This window comes from Zosterops lateralis (assembly GCF_965231275.1).
Source record: "Zosterops lateralis genome assembly, chromosome: 16".
NCBI lineage: Eukaryota > Metazoa > Chordata > Aves > Passeriformes > Zosteropidae > Zosterops > Zosterops lateralis.
In genome coordinates this window covers 244,678-265,314 of record NC_139776.1, presented here as the reverse complement: position 1 = coordinate 265,314, position 20,637 = coordinate 244,678, and the positions used below count along the sequence as shown (strand labels likewise).

Sequence of the window (20,637 nt, the reverse complement as noted above, 5' to 3'; positions counted from 1 at the left end):
CAAATAGGTTTGGCTTGTATTTTCAAACAATGTTTGTTGTCAAAAAAGGAGATATGTGCCCACAAACTCAGCTATCTTCTACCTTGATCCTTTGGCTTGGATTTCCTGCAATGCAACATAAAGTCAACCGCATGAAACCCAAGCAACCAAATCTGGTTTTACTGGAATTTACTGCTGCTGATTGGTGTGAGCACTGAGCATTTTGCTTTAATTTACTCAAATTATGAAATATAACAGGGAGATAATTTCATTGTTTTTACAGTGTAGTTATATTTCACAGCATCTGACTTTGGCACTACTTTGCCACATAGTATCAGAAAATTAGTTGTTGTCTCCTTGTGGGGCAGGTTTGTTGTTTTTTTTTTTTGTTAATGGAGAACTGAAAATCATGCACAATCTGAATTGGTAGGATTATTTAGATGAAGACACTTCTATTTAAAAAACAATTTGTGTGTATGGTACAGTCTTGAAATACTCAATTTCAAATTTCTTCCAAAGGACCCTTTCTTCTTGACAATACCTTTTGCCAGACTGATGACAATCTGGCCAGGGGAGTTACCCCATGCTGTTTTCACATATGTAGGCTAATGTGTACTATGTTTAAAGATGCATCATTATTGATTTTCCTTTCTTGAACTTCTTGTGTCATTTATCACGTTCTAAGAGGTCAACTTCGCTTTAATAAACAGTTTATTAATAATCTTTGTTCAGTTAACATAGCCAGGGAACAGCACCTCGCCTGCAGTAGTGCCACCTTTCATATCAGAACTACTTTACCTGCATTCTTTGTGCCAGATTAAAGTCATGCTGTGGATGATACACCTTGCATATTCCCATTTAACTTACAAAATAAGTGATATTGGAACGTTTGCAGTGGCCTTTGACGAAATATATGATTTGAATCACCAGCAGGAGATCCTAGAGAGGTCACGGGCATGTGGCCTGAACTACTACTGCATAGTAGCCATAGTGTAAACAGTTACTGACAACGAAGTGCTGTAGATGCAGGGTAAATGACAGACTTCTGATCAGAGTTTTACTGGTCCACATAGTTTGGTCTTGAGAATCTTTTGCCAGCATGTTACACATTTTAGTATGTGATATGCAAAAAAAAATAAGCACATTAATTAAACATGTGACTTGAAAAGTTAATTTGATTTCCTGTGGTTCTCATATTCTGCACTGAGGTTAGCGGAATGGGGGTGGCATAACTTAGGACAAACAGGACAAAATGTGATGTCAAGGGTCAGAAAAAAACAGTGCTGAAAATTCCAGGAAAGAGCAATAGGAGCTTGAGCTCTTTATTTGTAAGTCCACAAATTCTCTCACTTTTAGTTCCTCCTCTAGCTGTATTGTAGAAGAACCTGACAAATTTAGCCATCTCTTATGCCTTGGGGGGAGGGAGGAAGTAGGGGACTTTCTTCTAAAATATGAAGCAAACACTGCTATTCATACAGAGTTGATAATATTTATTATATCTCTTGTTTATTATATAAGTTGTTAGATATTGTAGATGAAATTAAGGGTTTGTATGCACTCTTTTTTTAAAATACAAATGGAGTTCTATGACTTTCTTAAAAATACAATTTTACTTTTTTGGTAAGGAGAGAAGAAGCCAGCTATCAAAATATTACATTGTGTATTGTTCTTGTTACAGTTGCTAGTGGGATGCTGAAGTGGTGCTTCCTCTGAGAAAAAAGATAAGCAACCGAGAATCTACTTGAGCCAAATCACATTAACTGGCACTTCTGTAATAGAACATGTCTTTCTTTGCATTTTTCTTGTTGTGGGAATTTGTAGTTCCTTCTTAATCTTGGTCTCCTCTTTCATAACAGTGTGTTTTGCAAGGCAAAGGAATGCTTTGTCCTCTGTGGTCTCATGAGGTTATCAGCTATAATTTTCATTTATTATATTTTGCTTTCTTAGTTGACTCTTAATTTCATTTTATTGTAACTTGGCATGTTATTTAGTTGCTGTTTTCCTGAGGTCTGCAGCTCCCCTGCCTTCATCATGTCACTTTTGATTAAGCAACTGCAAAGCCCTTTACCCAGCTTCTAAAGGGTAAAAGTCAAAAATCAATAACTTGAGTCAAAATGCCAGTCCTTCCAAAATGCAGTAGCAGTGAGAGGTAAATGAATGATTAAACATGATTAATAACAGTTTAATGGAAGATGCAAAGTAGGGAAAAGTGCTCACTTCAGCCTAAACTCAGAGATTTATTGCTGAGTACTGCAAATAATGGAATCATCAATCTTCTAAGGACCGAAAAAAGGCATCTTCTGCAGCCATTTTAAAATGCAGTGGAAAAAATCTTGCCTCTTCATCATTGTCTCTTGTGGCCTAAGAGTATTCTTGTATATAATTATAAAAGTATATTCTGAGTATAAAATACATTCTGCATGAAGAAATAGGTGTGTAAACTTAGTAGTTAAAATCATTTTCTTCTTGAACAGTTCAAAGTTGTCAAGACCGGAAAAGAAAACAAAACAGCCAGTATTGTTGATTACTATGAATGTGTGTACAAAGTACAAGTGTTCATGTGGTTTTGTAAGATGGTAATTACACTTACTAAAACAGGGGTTACAGGAATGTTGCTCAAGGAGTGAAAAGAGAAACTTGCCAAGAACATAAGGCAAAGAAGACAATTTTAAAGCTAGAGCTCTTATGGGATAATGGAAAAAAATTGAATGATATATGCTCAACAATGCTTAATATTTGGTTATTTACAGCAGAGAGGACTAGCTAGAGACAGGACCAGTTTCCTTTACTTTGCTCACCAAAGATGAAAATAGACAGAAATGGAGAGGAGCCAGTATTACATAAAGGAAAAGTTTTGTTAGCTGTTTGTAGCTGAGAGTTAAGTTGTCCATGGCAGAGAAGAAAACTTTCTAGGCAAGTCTAGCTTCTGCAGGAAGCAGTGCTATGGATTTCAGTTAAAATTCTATATTTTTACAGTTCTGAATTAGGGTTGCGTGTGGAAAAGAGTAATATCTAATGTATCTCAAAGCTGTTCCTGCACAGCAAAGTATGTCTGCATTTCTAAAGGTGTGTGGGTGGGAGCAAGCTCAGAGAAGCATAGAAATCTCTTCCTGGGGCAGATGTAGTAGCAGGGAGTCCTGAAGGACTGTGTGTTACAGCACAGAGCAGCATCTCTATAGATGTGGGGCTACAGCTTCCTCTTTCTGTAATGAAACCGTTTTTGGCAAAGCAAAGGCTTATAAAGGCTTCTCATTCAGTAGGAAAAATAGAGCAGTGATGAAGTCTTTGGGGTTTTTTTCTTTCTATCTTTGAATAAGCTAAAGCTTGGTGTTAGGACTTGTTCTGTCTTCAACATGAGAAGTCTTGGGTAACTTCAACTATTCTGAGTTCAAGGGCTCATTATTATCTTAGTTTTCAGTACCAACTTCTTTTCACAGTTACATTCTAGATGCCTAAATTCATCCTGTGGCTTTTAATGGATGTGTCATCACTGTTCTGGGTTTTATTCTCTCCATCATGTCTCTTGTGTGCTTCCTCATTTCTTCCCTAAAAAAAAAAAAATTATTTTAATTTTGAAATCTCTTTGTGCCTTATGTTTCATCTAACCCATTAGCTCTTCAGAGAAATTTCTACTTTGATCTATTCCTCTCTTGTATTCTCTTTATCTCCTTGGACCTACTTACCTTATACAGATGCACGTCTTCCCTAGATATATGGAGTCCACTCATCTTACACAAATCTGCTCTGGAGGATCTGTGTCTTCTTTGTGAACCTTTCATCTAGTGATTTTGATACTTTATTCACTTTCACAGTGAGGTCAGGAAGCTGCAGCCATCTTGGAACCCTAGCTTGCATTGACTGTTACAAGCTATGATCAAAATTAATTTGATTAATATTAAACTAGAATTATATTAAGTGTTGCAAACTCATAGTTGTAACTAAATTCATACAGTGTACTAAATCTTTATTTTCACACAGAAGAGTACAATGCTTAGCATTTGGATCAACAAACTAGGTGATTTATTTTCCCTTCTCCTTTGCTTTTCCTGGCAGCATTCCTCTTTCTCACTTTTTGTAGTACCTCAAAATGTATAAACCGTTTTCCCTCATAACGTGACTGAACATTTATTGAAAGTGCAATGTGACTTTAAAAGACAAGTGTCAAGCAATTGCCCATAAAATCATGTTGAGCTGGAGTTGGCCATATGAAACACATGTCATGTGAGGGATCAAGGAGTGGAGCATGTCGTGCTGTTTATGCCTTCCTAATAGCATTTTGATTTGTTGTTGAAGCATTATTTACACATTTCATGCGACTGAAATGCAGTTGTTTAAAGCAGTAAAAAATAAAACTCTGTAAACTCTGCCATAAGAGCTCTGACCAGTGTAATTGCTATAACCAAGAACTGATTGCTGTAATAATTTATACTGAGGAAAAGCGAGGGAGATCAGGCTCGCCTGTGTTCTGTTGTTGGCTTTGTATTTAGGTCTTTAAAGATGGCTCAAAGCATGTATGTACACATTAAGAAACGTGAAAGCAGAGAGGAGAAATCTGAATGACTAATGATGTGAAAGGTTTATGTATTATCAGTTCCTATAAAGCTAAAGATTAGCAAGTCTGAAGAAGAGTTAGAAGGCATTGACTGAGTATGTAGAAGTGTGAAAGCCAACCCTGTTTTTTCTGTTTCATGTGACATGAGGACAGTATTCAAGCTCTAAAAGTACAGTATATTTGGCAACAATGAAAAGACATGTTTTGCTCAACACGTTGCTTAGTTTCTGTTTTTGGGAACTTTTAAATGACTTTTGAACTCCTTCTGACTGTCCTCTTGTTTCCCAGAAGTTGCTTCTCTGTATCATTGACACGCTGCCCTTTCCTCATGGCAGTTCCCCTGAATACTTCTTATGCCTTTAAGTTTAGCTGTTGTCTCAGGACTGATTAAAAGAAAATTCTGTAGACTCCCACTATCTGCCAGCTGGATCAGAGTCATTCTCCTTAACATGCAACTCCATACGTAATAGTCCAAATGCGTTGTTCCAGACATATTTCTGTGCGATGCTACTTGAGAGGAAGGTGGACAGAGAACCTACAGATTAAATTTTGAAGGAATTTTTGTGGTTAACAATGCAGATTGTTGTGTGATATTCAAAGAAATGTCTGCATGTCTGTTTTCTCCTAACTTTAATAGGTAAATCCTAGGACAATTTTAGACAAATTATTTAGATGATAGGCAACATTTGTTATTTGAGGTGCAGTAAAATAAATTCAAGTTGTTCAATGGCATGCTGCGAGAGAAATCTGAAGTTTATTTGGTGTAAAAGCTCTGTTGTGTCAGTTAAAGGGAATGATCTTGCTTTTTCATTTTATCTTTTGAACTCTGATCAGCTATGAGGATCCATATATACCAATGGAATCCTTTTCCAGGGAGTGAATAAAATTACTTCCTTTATTTAAAAGGGAGATATCTGAAAGCTTTATCATTGCACAAGTCAGTTTTCAGACCTTCTTGTTTTACCAGTAATTTCACATTATTTTATTGCCTTAGACTTCAAATCAACCACAGCATTTTAAATACAGCTGTATCGCTTGAGTTTTTGGCAATAGGAAAACTAGCTGAAATCACTAAACTGCTTTAAGTTTGCATGCATAATAGTTGTTACCCGTCCTGTTTTGTAACCAGGGTCAGAACAAGTTCTTTTGAAATGCATGAGGTGGAAATGCCATTCTCTTGAAGAGGAAGCACCTTCCACTTTGCAGGGTTGTCTCAGACCAGGAGTTGTATTATCCTCTTAATGCACTTGCATAACTCCCATTAACATTAATGGAAATTACATGCACTCCCTGTGAGGTGAACATACTCTTTTGTTGAAATGAGTGATCTATTGTGACAGATTTTCCAGTGACATTAAATCAAATTTAGATTCCTATACTAATGTCACTAATTCTAGTCTTAGTATCTTTTGATGCTTATAGTTTGTATTGATGAAATTGTAGCTTTGTATTGGGTCATGTGTTTCTTAAAATGGAAAATCCCATTTGCAGTCCTCTAGAAATACCAGGAGATAGTAAATTTTCTTCTTCAGTGTGAATTTTCTTTGGCTTGGTAGTTACTGCTTGCAGACCCTTTAGAGGTAGTTTATAGAGGTTGCATGTTGCAGGTAGGAAACTGCTGGCCTGAGGTTAGGACAGAGGAGTGCTGGGTTCCTTGTTCTGTTCCTGGCCTGAAAGACTCTGGGTGACTCAGCTGCCTTTAGACACTAATTCATGTCTACAGTGTGCAGAATCAGAACATCCCGGCTCACGGATATGTTGTAAAATTGTCTGTAAATCGTTTCATTTTGAGTTGAAAGTTGCTATCAAGAGGTCGAATGTTATCTCAGAAAGCAGGGAAAGAATTTTATCGCAGTGTTAGCGAGCTGTAGGTCCTGTTTTATGCACATCATGTGGGTCTATGGTTAGTGTAACTCCCTTTTAGGGAGTGGTTTATTTATCCCGACACAGTTGTGCTGTTGCAGCCCCTAGTGTGAACACTGTAGTACTGACAAGGTGTTCACCTCTATTGCTCATTCCTGTCCATACAGGAGGACACTTGGTACCTTAGCAGTGATATCCTTGTGGTTGGAGGGAAGCGTGTGCTATTTCGCTGTACAGTATCGTAGTCACCCCAAAACGTTAATTTAGGATCTGTCTATGCATAGCCAACCACAGAGCCAACAATGAAGAATTGTTCAAGCCCTCTGGAGAAGGCTAAGCCAGTCCAGATGAGGTCATTGCCTATGCAGGCTCTGTGCGCCGGGCGGGAGCTGAACGTCGGCCCCTTCTCTGGAGCGGGCCCGGCCCTGGGCCCTCCCCGGGTTCCCCGGGGCGCGGGGGCTGCGCCATCGCCTTCGCCGCGGGCCGCGCTGGACTTTGAACCAGCCCGGGGCTGGTGGAACAGGTTTCCGCCCTTGCGCCGCTTACGTCAACCCCGGGAGGAGGATCCTCGAGGTAAATGAACTTTTTAAACGGGAAAAGGAGAAGAAGGGAGAGGAGGAAGAAGAGGCGGGGGCAGCGCTCGCCCGAGCGCTTCCTTTAAACGCTTCTTCGGAAAACGGGATTTGGCTGCTGCCCGACAGCCAAATCCGGAGGATGCGCCTGCCCACGCCGCCGGGCCCCGGGCTCCGTGGGGGAGCGGTGCGTGCCCCGGCCCCGGCCCCGGCCCGGCACGGCTGAGCGCGGCTCCGCGGGTAGGTGGGAGCGCCAGGGGGGAGGCCCGGAGCCCCCGCCCTGCCCTGCGAGCCTGGGACGGCGGGGTGCCGTGCCCGTGCGGGGGTGCCGGGTGCCCGTACCGGGGGTGCCGGGTGCCCGTGCCGGGGGTGCCGGGCGCCCGTGCCGGGGGTGCCGTGCCCGTGCCCCTGGGGGGGGTGCCGTGCCCGTGCCGGGGGGTGCCGTGCCCGTGCCCCTGGGGGGGGTGCCGTGCCCCTGGGGGGGGTGCCGTGCCCGTGCCGGGGGTGCCGTGCCCCTGGGGGGGGTGCCGTGCCCCTGGGGGGGGTGCCGTGCCCGTGCCGGGGGGTGCCGTGCCCGTGCCGGGGGGGCCGGTCGCAGAGCCGGGCTGCCAGCGGGGAGCTGGGCGCCGGGTGTAAGGTGTGAGTGGGGGGGCTCGGGGGGGCGGTGTGGTCCGGCCGGCCTCGGCCAGCGCTGCTGGAAGCTCCGCGGGGCTTCCCCGGCCCGGCCCGGCCCCCCGGGTGGGCGCTCGCCCGCAGCCGCCGGGAGCTCGGACCGGCCGGGGGGTCCTGCCGCCCCTCGCCGGGGGAGAGGGCCCGGCCCGGCCGCGGGGGCTCGGGGGGCGCGCCTGGGCTGTGCGGAACACAGTTCCCCAAAGACAATTGATGGCACAGCGCTCAGCTTCGCGTTGGGCACAGCAGCGGACGGGTCCGGGCAGTGCCTGTGTCTGAACGCCTGTGGGTGTTTGCAGCTGAAACACGGGGAGGCTGTTTTATTTCCCTATATCCAGCTACAAAAAATAATGTTTACTTGGTGAAACTTGGTGTTTGTGTAACGGTGTCTGATTTTGTCTACTTTTTCTATCTTTAAGCATTGGCATTCGTTCCCTTATGGTATATTCAGAGGTGAAAGTCTCTGGTTTTTACTGTACTTAATACAAGTTAATATAATTATCATTAAAAACTGCATCTATTATATATAATTATGTGATGATAATAGGTAAAATAGCAAAATAATTCTTTGGGTTTTTTCTAGTTGTTGTTAGTTGTTGCATATGGAACAGAAAAAATGTGTCCATGTGTCTGGTTTTGTGCATTTGGGGGATCCAAATAGCAATTTAACCTATCAGAGGGCTAATTGATTCTCTGTGTGTCACTGGGAAACTCTTAACAGTAATATGCAAGCAGTGGACAGAAAGAAAGTAGATTGAGCTACCTAAAACATTTTTAAAGTATCAACTCCTAGAGAAATATATAACTAATTTACAATTCTGCTTTATTTAAAATAAAGTTACAAAATACAAATGAGATTTTGTAATGTTACCGAGCATTTCTGTGATATTTAGTTTTTGTATAAAGTTCAGCAGCATAAGGCAAGCAAGTCAGAAGAATGTGTCTGAATAGTAATTCAGTTCTCTAGTAGTCTGCAAGCTCTGTTCCTGACTTTAAATCAGTACAACTGTAATCTTCAAGAGTCACATTTAGCACTGGGGATTTGATTTTTGTACTTTCTCATAAATTTTTGACTGCCTAGGGGAGAAAAAAAATCTGAAAGTAGATAACTATGAGCAAATGTAGCATGTTGTTAGATTACAGCAGTAATGTTGATATCAGTCTTCCCCTGGGAATCTTGTTAGATTGCAAACAAGATTCTTCCCAATCCACATATGAAAATGTGTTTATCTTTTAGAAACACAATATAATGGTTTGAAGTGAGGGTTGACAGCTTTAGTGAGAAAAGACCTAGCATAACCAAAGCTCGATGCAAAGGAGTGACTCCAGTTAAAAGAACAACAGCACAGCTGAATCCATTTAACTGGCAGAGTGGATTTAATTGGGTTGGTTGCTAGGGAATGACTCCAGCCCCGTGTATTTCAATGAATTTAAATGTTGGACGAACTGCACACCTAGATCTGCTTAAATAATCCACCTGGTATTGTCTCCAGCCATATTGTGAGCAGGTGTATGTTCTTCCCTCTAGCCAGTTTTCCCTTACTGTGTGGCTCCCGTGCATTTACCCTGTTCTGCAGTGGCTGCTGGGCAGGTTGAACTTGTCATACCAATTCTGTATTTAGTGTTTTTAAGTAAGTTAGTATACTTATTTAAAAGAAAAACAAACCAAAACAAAACCCCAAACCGGTTAATACAAACATTACTAGAAGCAGTAATTTCTAGAAGTAGATTTGAAGCAGATGTATATATTTGATACAGAGATACAGGAAGAGTCAGATGTTACTCTTGGTTATGTCGTAATAATTGAAATACCTGACTTCAGTGAAGTTCACAGAGCTTATGAATGGGACAGTTGTGCTGAGGCTTGGATGAGTGAGGTTGGGAGCACCAGTATATGCAAGCTACTGTCGATTACTAGTTTTGCATACGTAGGGCCTTTTACATCTGTGCCAAGCAATACTAATCAATAGCATGTTAAAAATGCCATCTGGGGTAGAACTGACATTGGTCATCCCTGTGCATCCTGCCTGTGCTGCTTTAGAACTGACATTAATTACTGAGGGCAGTGTTAGAAAGAAGCCTTTCCTTTGTGTAAACGCTACTTGGAAACAGTCCTTTGTTGAGTTCTTTTTATAAATGGAGTGTGGATGCCTTTATCTCTTCAACATTTACAATGTGAGTTAGTGTAACATTTTATGTTGCCACAAAGGAGAAAGTAAGAGGACCAGACTTTCTCAAGTGTGGCTTTATAAGAAGTTTGATAGGCTTAAGAAAGTTCAGCTAGATGCCCCATCTGAAGAAGATTTCATAAATTTCTTATAGCACTTTCCTAAATATAAAACATGACTGACTAGATTTGTCAAGTTCATATGTGTAATCCAGAAGAAAGTAAGAGGCATACCTAATTCTCATGAGATTCACTATAGATTAAGCATCTTTAATACTGGAGGATGGCCTGCAGAGGCCCAGAGAGCAGTGGACCATCTGTACCACTCAGATCAAAATGCATCGTTAGAGAGGGTACTATATTAAAAGTGAAGGCAGACTGGGCCACTGCTGTGGAACTGTTCTGGCTTTATTTGTGAGTTGCAGATTAAGCTTGTTGACAGAAATGGGAAAAGAGTTGTTAATAGAAACTTTGTCTCATTTCTTCCTGGAAGTTTGTCAAAGACTAGGGGTTAAAAAAACCAATCTGTATTTGGCCACTAGCAATCCATGAGACACTCTTGTGTTGCTTTTCTGATCACTGCTTAAAGCTAGCTTTTGGACTGTACTGCATATATGCTGTTAGTTGTAGCATGTATGCCTTGTGAAAACATACTTTGAGAAATAGGTTATTTTCCAATATGGCTTTAATTTTCTTACCTAGTTATTGGTATGACTTTTGCACATAATTACATCATTTGAGTTGATTCCCAGGACTACTTACCCTGATAACAATGTAATGCATCACAATAGCTGAAAAATATTCATTGTGGGGGAGTGAGAAAGAGATAACATGTTTGGTGGAAGATGCATGTTGTACCTGATACAACATTCTCTCTTCCACTCCTGGTATCCTTTCAGAGATCACTAATTCTTTTAACCATAAATACACAAGTGTGGATAAAATAGCTGTGGGAGGGCAGTTTATATGCATCCCCAACTGTCATAGACAGCTAAGCAGCTCTCTGGGCTGGGGACAGCTTCTAATTTTAGTTACAAATGGAGTGTGTGAGGAGCAATAAATTGAGGAAGAGACTGGCTGAGGGGGGAGAGGCAATGAGGTTAGTTCCATGCATTTGTTTTGAAGATGAGAAAAATGTAAGAAGGATTGTTAAATGCACAACACTGTAGTGAAGGTAGTTATGACCACATATAGCAAGAATGGGCAGCCTTCCAAATGCTTCAAGAAGAGTCAGGAAATGCTGTTATTTCAATAAGCTATTGGCTAGTATAGACTGAAGAAAACCCACATGAACTTCCAGACCTTCAGAAAAATGTTTGTGTGTAATGAAAACATCTATACTGTCAGGTTTTGGGGTTTTTTTAACAAAAGTACATACGTAGCAATTTCTGAAGAGCAGAAAGCATATCTCTACCTCCTCCCTCAAAAAGCTTGTGTTCAAGAATATGTGCCTGCTAAGCAAACTTTCGTTCTGTCCTCCCCTGTTGAAACAGATCCAGGTTTCTTTCTCAAGCTGCTTTTGACTACTCTAGACAGTAACAACACATTGACTCTGACATGATTCTTCCCAGCTGTTCTGCTGCACATGGAATTCTTAGTGCAGGGAATGAAAATTGGTTGGACTTCTCAGTGTTTCTTTTGCTATAGCCTGGCATATTTCTGAGCAGCAGCAGATACTAAAGCTGCATATATACAATTTGAAAGCTCTTTCCCTACCCATTGGAACAAGTGCTAGGATATTTAAATAAATTTTTAGTTTCTAGGAAAAAAGGTATCTTCACCTGCCTGTGAAACTCACTGGACAGACTGGTAAGGAAGGAGTATTTTCATTTTCTCAAAACCCTATTAGCATGCAAATTTGGAAAGTAGCCTTAATAAATATTCCATCGTAGTATAGCAATGTATCTGTTGATTTGTGTGAAAATTCGTTTCTTATATGAGTACAGAAACTGATTATAATTTTTCAGACCAGTGGTTTTGCTATTGCATGAAAACTTTGATTAAGAAATATCTCTCAAAGAGCAATTGCTGACAGAGAGGAAGTAATAATGTGGCTGTGAAATAATCTGCTGGAGAAAAAACTGTTTTCTATAGGGACAGAATAGCCAGTATGTTTCTTTGGGTAAAATACATTGTGCTATGTTCTTTCTGCTCTGGCATTTCTGGGCTTTACAAAAAGCAGAGAGTCTCTCTTGCATAATTTTTAATTGATTTTTCTTCTTGTACAAGAGATCGTTGGCACCAGTCCAGAAAAAGACAGGGCAAGTAGGGAATTCATAAAAATCTGACTCATTGATTGCTGGATCTGATGAAATAGTTAGTACTTGATATTTTCAGTACATTTTCATGTTGTTATTTTGACTTCAAGAAAGATCCCTTTATATCAGATGACTGAGCAAAAATATTTTTCAGCATGCCAATTCATTTTTTGTAATCTTCATGTAGGAATTGCTAAGAATTTTTTATTGCCTCATTAACAGGAGTAGTACCAGTTAGATGTGCTCTGTTTTGCAATCAAGTCAATTTTGGGGTGTGTGCTCCAATTTGCAATTCAGTCGTAGGCAGTGCAAATCACTTTGGTGCATCCATTCTCAAACATTTGCAGTAATGGGCCTTCAAATGTCTTAATTATTAATAATGGTATTTAAAAAAAGTGTATGATCTTGGAAGCCAACAGAAAAGCCAAAGGGATCTTGTACCAACATCAAAGCTGTAGTAGACTTCAAACAGTATCGTACCATGGTTCCAAGATCAGGGCAGCTTTGCTCTTTAATGGAATTTGTAATCAATGTATAAATCAGTGTATATCAGATCTTCTGTCTGAGTGTTCTCTGACTTTGCAAATATGTTGTTAGCTCCATTAATTTTGCTACAGTCCTTTTTAAAAATAATGATAGATATGGGATTTTTTCTCTTCAACATCTGCATTTTTGATATCAACAAAAATGTCATATGTAAACAGATCACTGGAGGGAAGAAGAAGAAACAAGTTTGCTGTTTATATGTATGAAAGCAGAAGAATTTGAAACTCTGCTAAATCCTTGAACTTGCTGCCAGATCTGAGCTTTGAGTGAAATTTCATTGCCTACGTTGATAACAGCTTATGAATTTAATTTTTCAAGTTTCTGCTTCTTGCTGGCACTGGAAAAATAGGTGTTTGCTTTGTTTTTGTTTGGGAGTTTGGATAGATTTTTTTCTTAGGAGTTAAGATTATTTCAAGTACATTGCTTTTTACTTCTTTGGAGGGGAACCTGGCTGTTCCTTGATGGGTGCAGAGGGGTGAAAATATAGATAAATACTTGTTTCCCTCTCCCTTATAGGAGACCTGCAAAGAAAAAGAAATAGAAGCCGTTAAGCTACCTTATTCAGAAAGAACATTAAATCAGCACAACATGGCACAGCATAGTATTGTCCTTGGATTATTCATGATGACTGTTTTATCACTGTTGGATGGAAGTTCAACTTTCCTGTTAAATCAGCGTCTGAAGGGAAGATTTCAAAGAGACCGTAGAAACATCCGCCCAAACATCATCCTTGTTCTTACTGATGATCAGGATGTAGAACTTGGTAAGAGCCCAGTATAAAGAGTATTTTAGCCAATGAATATGACACTGTTTTTGCTTGAAGCTAGAGTCCTATGTTCAAAATACAATTTTTTTTTCAGTGCGAAAAATGATAGGAAGAACAAGTTTAAACCTGCCTTTATGTAGAACATCCTTTCCATCTGCTTGCAATTCAAGGACAGCAAAAGTTAGTCACAAAATGTTAAAGTTCCTGTTTCTGTGGGAATACACAGTTCATGCCTGTCTCTCTTAATCTAAACACCTAAAATTTGCTTCTGGCAATTCCAAGTATAACCTGGGAAGCTGCGTGCTAAAACAGTACGTTTAAATTCATAGCTGATAATTGCACCATGTAATTGTCCAAATTCTTTTGTGTAATTGCAGTCATTCATTACATAGACAAATTTCATTTTATTTGCTTAAATGTTGCCTAACACAATCATACTATTTTTGTAATTGTCCATTTAGATGTGTAGTTGATTACTGACCAAAATGACACAGAATGAAAAGATCTACTCTGTTATCAATGCTATGTTAATTGTTAAAGAAAGAAGATGAAGATTAAACACATGCTTTGCCTAATGATTTGGAATAATGAATTAACTGACAGAGTTTGGCTTTTGCTGTGTTACCTGAACAAGCTTGTATTTACCAAATGCTGTCTTTAGTTATGAGAAGTGATGAACACAAACAACATTAATAATTTTCCATTAGAATTATACTCTCATGTGTGTATAAAGCCTGAGCCATCTGAAAAATGAGAACTCATGTTATGTGTAGTCTGGTGGGGGGAGTTCTGCCACCAAATATTTCTGCATCCAATTTCTAGCATGGATAGGAAAATTTGGAAAACAGACCTCACAGAAGGAGCACATAAAATGAATCAACTTGTGTCTCTCATCTTGTTGAGAAGTTAATCACAGCAACATGGCAGTCTTTCTCCAGGTGCTTCCTTCCTTCATATCAATATTACTGTGTCTCTGCACTATTGTAGATGTCACATTTTTCTCCAAGGTGGTAAGAAAGCCTGCTATGGAAGTAATCTCATCAAAATAAATGCCATTCAAATTACCAGGATCAGATATTGTTGTTGTTGTCACCTTTTTTTTAATGGTTGTTTAGATCACAAGTAAAGCAGTTTCAAGAACATATATCCCAAAGAACCTAAGTATGTTTTCTTGCAGGCTTGGAAGGTGGTCCTAAAAAAGCGAATCGTCTTCTATTCTATGCTAACCTTTGTGTTTCTGAAGCAATTGTCTAAGTCCTTTGGGCAGTATATTTCACTTCTCTGATAACTTGATGCTTTCCAATTTTAAGGATAATGGGCATGTGTCCACACAAATTAGGTTCTAACTAAGGAAAATCCATTTGGGGAAGCTGAGATTGGAAATTTGTCATTTGCCACTAATGGCTTTGGGAGACCCAATATTTGTTTGAATTAATTTTTATTCTTGTCAGTTGTCTGGTGAGCTGTCCAAGTTAATCAAAATTGCCATTTGTGGTGATTGTGGTTAGTGCATTTAAGAAAGATGAAAATAAGATGTGAGTTACAAATAAAAGCTAAGGAAAAGTTGGAAGCTATGAAAGCATAGCAGAGAAAGCTGTGGGTAAGATTTTATCTGTTTTCAAGAATACTCTGTAACTGAGGGGTGTTTTAGCTTTCATTGTTCTTTTCTAGCTCCTTTGGAGGTGAAAGGGAATACAGTACAATCTCAAGTGCCTTTAAAAGCCTTTCCTTTATTTATTTAAAGATAGATTTAGCTATGTGCCAGTAGCAGGTGGAGCTTACCAGAAAGACAGCGTTGTCCTTTCCTAAGAGTACAGCTGCTTCTTTTTTTTTCTTCTTTTTTTTTTTTTTCTTCTCCTCTTTCCCCCCCTCTTTTTCCCCTTACTGTTAATCATGAGTTTTACTTGGGAAACCAAACCTCAGCCTTGTATTGGAAGAAGGAGAATACTGAAGAAGGGGTAGTAGATGGAATGCAGAATCTCTGGAGGACATTAAAGGAGAATGAGTGTAGATTGTAATGGTTACAAATGGGAGATGACAAATGAGAACACCAAAAACTACTGACACATACATATTTGATAGATTGTCTAATAAAAAGGGTTGTATTGACAAGCATAGTACAAAGAAGAGGAACATACTGGCAAGGAATAATTAATTAGGAACATGGACTTTTTTTCCCCATTAGAGCCATTTAAATCCAAGTTAGTATTATGCTGATATCCCTTGTGTGGTGGACTCAGCATCTCCAGTTGAGTTAGGTTTTCCTACCATACTACTATGGCTTTAACAAACCAGCTCATTTAATAGTCTAGTTGGAGAAAAATCTGATTATTTAGGGGCTATTTCAACCACATTAGAGAAATATGAGTGAGACGTGATTTGTATGTTTTGAGACCTTCCTCTGAAAAGCTACAAAAGTAGCATGGGAGATAATTTTTCTTAGTTATCGTGTGTGGAGATAGGGCTTTAGAGCTTTGTTAAATGTGGGGGTGTCTTAGAGTGAAGAAAAAGAAATGAAGATGTGAAAAAGGTGTCGAGTTTCAAATACAATAAAAAGATACATCTTTGGGAGACAGTTAATTAAAATTCTGGGGTTCAGTTTATTGGAAAAAAAATTCTGAAGTTGTGTTTCAGAGTAAGCTAATCACTTGATACTTCTTGATACAAGTTCTTCAACAGTTGAAGCTCCATAAGACGTAAATTATTCCCTCCAACAAAACACAACTAATAGGAAGTCAGTATTGTTTCTTAGATAATTGGTATATTTTCTCCATTAATATTAGTCAAAATGCCAGCTTTATCCTTGAGGTGAACTGTGAAGCAAAGCAAAGTTATGGAAAGCACACATTTCAAGTGAAGTTTCAACATAAAGTTTGCTTAGCTTTGTTCACTGAGTAACACATCACATTGATTAAACTTCCATATCTTCACAGTAGTCCAATGAATATTTTCTTAAAATGGCTTTGAAATTTTAACTGCTACATTTTTGTTTATTATCAGTGGTTTTAGATGGGTAAGAGAACATTTTCTGAATTAAATATTGACACTTTCAAGGCATGATTTCCTGTCATACATCCACTAGTGAAACCTCAGAAGGTTTTCTAGCTCAGAAGGTGATATGGTGAGGTTGCACTTGCTGATTAACACATAAGTAATCTGCCAGAGAATGGATGTCTGTGTATTGGAGGTAAACTGAAGAAAATAAGTTTTGGTTGGCTGGTTAAATGCTGTTTAAAATATTTAAAGCTGGCCTATATAAGATTATACAGAAGAGTGTGGTGGATTTTTACCTTGCACTGCCCTGTCACTCTGTATTAGTTCTCAAGCTGGAGAAGCAGATTAGATCATATGTTTTTGTGTTAAAGACTGTTGATATATAGGGCATTGTCATTACAGTGGTACAGCTTCTTTTATTAAAGAAGCTTACTGTCCCCAAGGGGAGTCTTAACATGTACTGTTATTTATGCACAAATGCCTCTGTCATTTAAAGGGGTTGTTAAATTGTATTTCAGTATTGGGATGATAAAACATTCTTTCAGACTGCCTATTTATGCCTGGGCTAGCTCATAAGACAACACAGAGGAAACATCCACAGTTTTCAGGCTCACATAGTGTATAATTAGCTGTTATAATTAACTGTGTTGTTAGTACCTTTAAGCGCTAACACTTAACCCACAGCTATTATAGGAACAAAAAAGTAAAATCTTGCTTTCCCCAGAAACTCCTTTTTGATATGTGAAGTTTAGCAAGTTCTAAGGGGGCAGTGCAATAGCTTGCCTTGGTTCTTGTCACAAAGTGATGTGATGTGCTCTGACCTGAGAAACACACAAACAGATTTTTTTAAATTTTTTTTTTTTTTTTTTTTTTTTTTTTTTTTTTTTTTTAATACTCATTCCAACAAAATGGTGTCAAACTAATGCCATGGCAGTTTTTAGGTAAAATGACCTACCACGGGCAGCAATTAACCTTGCTTCATGGTGCCAGAGAGTCAGATTTCATATGTGACTTATGACCATTTACCCTCTAAGTTTTGACTCCTGGTTATATCAATCAACTTACTGTTGCATTTTCATCATGAAATCCCTGCATAAAGAGCTTAGAAGAAACCTAAATCTGTTATTGACAGAAACAACGTAGTTTGTGCCAGATGGTTGCAGGATGCGTTGATTACAGCTGAACTGTTAATCCAACTCAGGCTTGGGCAAGTTAACCCTAACCCTATTGTAGCATGAGCCCATACCTTCCTCTCCATGTTGTCAATTGGCTTTCTCTGCTCATAATAAGAAGGGAGGGTTGGTGATAAACAGGTTTAATCTCCTCTGCAAGGTCATGCTGTTGACAGGTGCCGTGACAAATTCTTTAGAAAACTGAAATTCTTCCTAGATCAAGAAATTTTTTCCTAACTTGCTCTGATGCAGTTTTAACTATTAGTTACTGATAGAGGTGGGAAACTAAATTTCTTGTTTTTATGATCCTTGGCGTTTCTGGGTTTAGGAAGAGTGCTGATAGGGATCCAGGTTTAGCTGGGTGGATGTCTATGGTAAAGATCCAGTCTTCGACCAAAACCAAAGTTTTTAACAGTTTTTTTTTCTGTTTAAATAAACAGAAAAACCATTTGGCAGTACTGTGACATTCAGTAATTGTTGTCAAAAAGACTTTTATTCATGTTACCCCAGTTTGTCCAAGTCCCTTGCTTATTTGTTTTTAGACAATGGTTATATAAAACAATGTTACCTGTCACAAGTAGTGATCTAAAAATCTGATTCTGCAGAATCAAGCCCAAGAAAATGTAGATAGTAAGACTGTTCCCAAAATGGATGAAGCAGAAAGCGAGAACTCAGTGAACCTGTTTAGGAAATTATTATGGGAGCTTTTCGGTGTCTTTGATTCAGTGACAATTACAGAAATCATTACCTCCTAACACCTCACATTAGGGATTAGAATGATTTAACTAGAGAACAACTCTAGCAGACCCTTCTTGAACAGTAGTTTGAACTACATAGTCTTCCAAACTAAGTGATTCTGTGGTTACAACCCTCAGCCTTTTGCATAAGGCTGGCACAAAAGGTAGTGTATCAGGTTTCTTGTGAAACCAAAGATTAAATAACAGTTATGGAGTTTCCAAGCTTTGGTCAGGGTTGCTGCATAAAGTGCTTTTCATCCTCAGCTGCTGAAATGGTGCTATCAGCTCCAGAGAGGATGTAGAGATGTTGCAGATAGTTATGGTTGTAAATCTTAGATTTAGAGAGAGAGACAATTGAAAGAAGCATTATGATCTATGTCAACATGCTTGAGTCAAATCTTTACCTAGGACTTCAGTATTTAGTCCTTACTGAAACGATAGGAGAACTTCACTGAGGCAGGATGAGTAATCTCTCTGGATTTGGGTTCATTCAGAGATAACAATGCCCTTACTACCTGTGCTTTCTTCTGGTCTCTATTGTAACGTCTGAGCTCTTGTGACTGAAATAAGAAGATAATTCTCAAATGTTTTCCCTCTTTCAGGTTCTATGCAAGTGATGAATAAAACAAGACGTATCATGGAGCACGGAGGTGCCCATTTCATCAACGCCTTTGTGACAACGCCCATGTGCTGCCCATCCCGCTCCTCTATCCTGACGGGGAAGTACGTCCACAACCACAACACTTACACTAACAATGAGAACTGTTCTTCTCCATCCTGGCAGGCCCAGCACGAAATACGTACCTTTGCAGTGTACCTCAACAATACAGGGTACAGGACAGGTAAGATCAAGGCTGGGTCCATCTGAAAGCTTCCCTGGACTTACTAGTACAGAGGCTAATGTATATAATATTTTAATTCTAATTTCTTCTTGACTACAACAGTGCATAATGCCAGAGCTTAAGTGTTGGTTTAGCTTCCTTGTATTTGTACTTGAGGAAATTTTTCTTTACAAACAAACAGCCAAAAAAGTCCCAAGACTTCTGTTTTTCAGAAGGTGGCCATAAAATATTGTGCATGTTTGAACTGAAGGCCTAGCAAACCTAGAATATGGCCTACAATTACCTGAAATGTGCAGAAATCCCAAGAAAGATGCTATGAAAAGGAATTAGTGTTTTGACTTTTTTCCTAAAACTGATATATGAAGCAAATTAAGAATAAGAGAAATGGGACTGCTTCTTTTGTGCTTTGGGGCAGTCAGCTGGTATGATTTCTCTAGACAGTCAATTCTCAGAAAGATGTTCAGGAATAATTGGCAAGATGAAATGTGCTCCTGAGAAACAAGTGTGTGCATGCTCTTTGCATGTGTGCACCTTAGGAGCAAATATCATGTAGAAAGGATTTCAGAAAACATGTAGCATATGTTTTACACCTAATTCCACCTTGCTTCCCCTGACATCAGATTTGGATCCTTACCTGTGACAGTGGCTTTATTACATTTCTTGCTAATGCCTTTTGTCATGATGAGAAATGGTAATAAATCTGTTTCTTTTTGTGTTATAGTGTATATGTAGTGCAGTGTTGTATTACACTCATTATTAATAGTATGCATCTTTTTGCCTTAAATTCAGAGTTATTTGATGTTTCCATAAACTACTACAAGCCGTGAATAGTATTTGTAACAAGATCATTGTTTTCTCTCCAACTATTCACATGAGTTGTGTGTTATTACTTCAAAGTCTTTGTCTTAAGAAAGTGATTTCCTTGTTTTGTTTTCATAAAATGAAGACCTAAATTAATCTGGAAAGAAATAAACTAGGGGAAGTGCACATACCTTATTGATTGTTTGCTTATTTCCCTGTGTTTGTTGTTCCTGAGACCAATACCGATGAGCTTATGAGTACCAAACCAAGGTTAATGTTTTATTCTTCGCAGATTATTTGGTTGGTGTTACTGAGCTTTGTCTGTTGTAATATTTTTTTATATTTAGTAGTTGTATTTCAAGATCCTGCAGTTTTTACTAACTTACATAGCTATTGCAAGTGTCCTGGTGTTCATATGTCTTATATTTTTTGCATTAACTTAATGTTTATATTTAGGTCCATGATCTTAGTGAACCTTTATTACATTTTCAGTCTAGCTCTCTTAATTTGGAAGCTGAATTTGTGGCAACACATAGAAATAGGGTTTTTACAAGTACAAAGGGATAGTAAGGTGAAAATGAGATCCTCATTTATGTAGTTAAATGTGACATGCCGTTATACAAATTTAAATGGAAATTGCTGTAATTGGAAGCTGGCATTCATTTCTGTTCTCCAGTTAAAATCTGGAGTTATCCACTATGAGGGATGTCAGCAGTAAT

General features: G+C 39.0%; 1 protein-coding gene across 3 annotated transcripts in view; it reads left to right on the top strand.

The window, feature by feature from the left end:
- The window catches only part of SULF2 (sulfatase 2), a 76,764-nt gene that overhangs the window by 16,954 nt on the left and 39,173 nt on the right, over window positions 1–20,637 (top strand). Inside the window, exons 1-3 of one of the 3 annotated variants that reach the window (XM_083873229.1) lie at window positions 6,918–6,967; window positions 13,123–13,369; window positions 18,878–19,117. In XM_083873229.1, coding sequence (XP_083729355.1) covers window positions 13,195–13,369; window positions 18,878–19,117 — 415 coding nt within the window. In that variant the 5' untranslated portion in view covers window positions 6,918–6,967; window positions 13,123–13,194. Of the gene's footprint in view, window positions 1–6,917; window positions 6,968–6,990; window positions 7,207–13,122; window positions 13,370–18,877; window positions 19,118–20,637 lie in introns of those variants that run through there. The other 2 variants (XM_083873230.1, XM_083873228.1) reach the window with 2 other exon arrangements.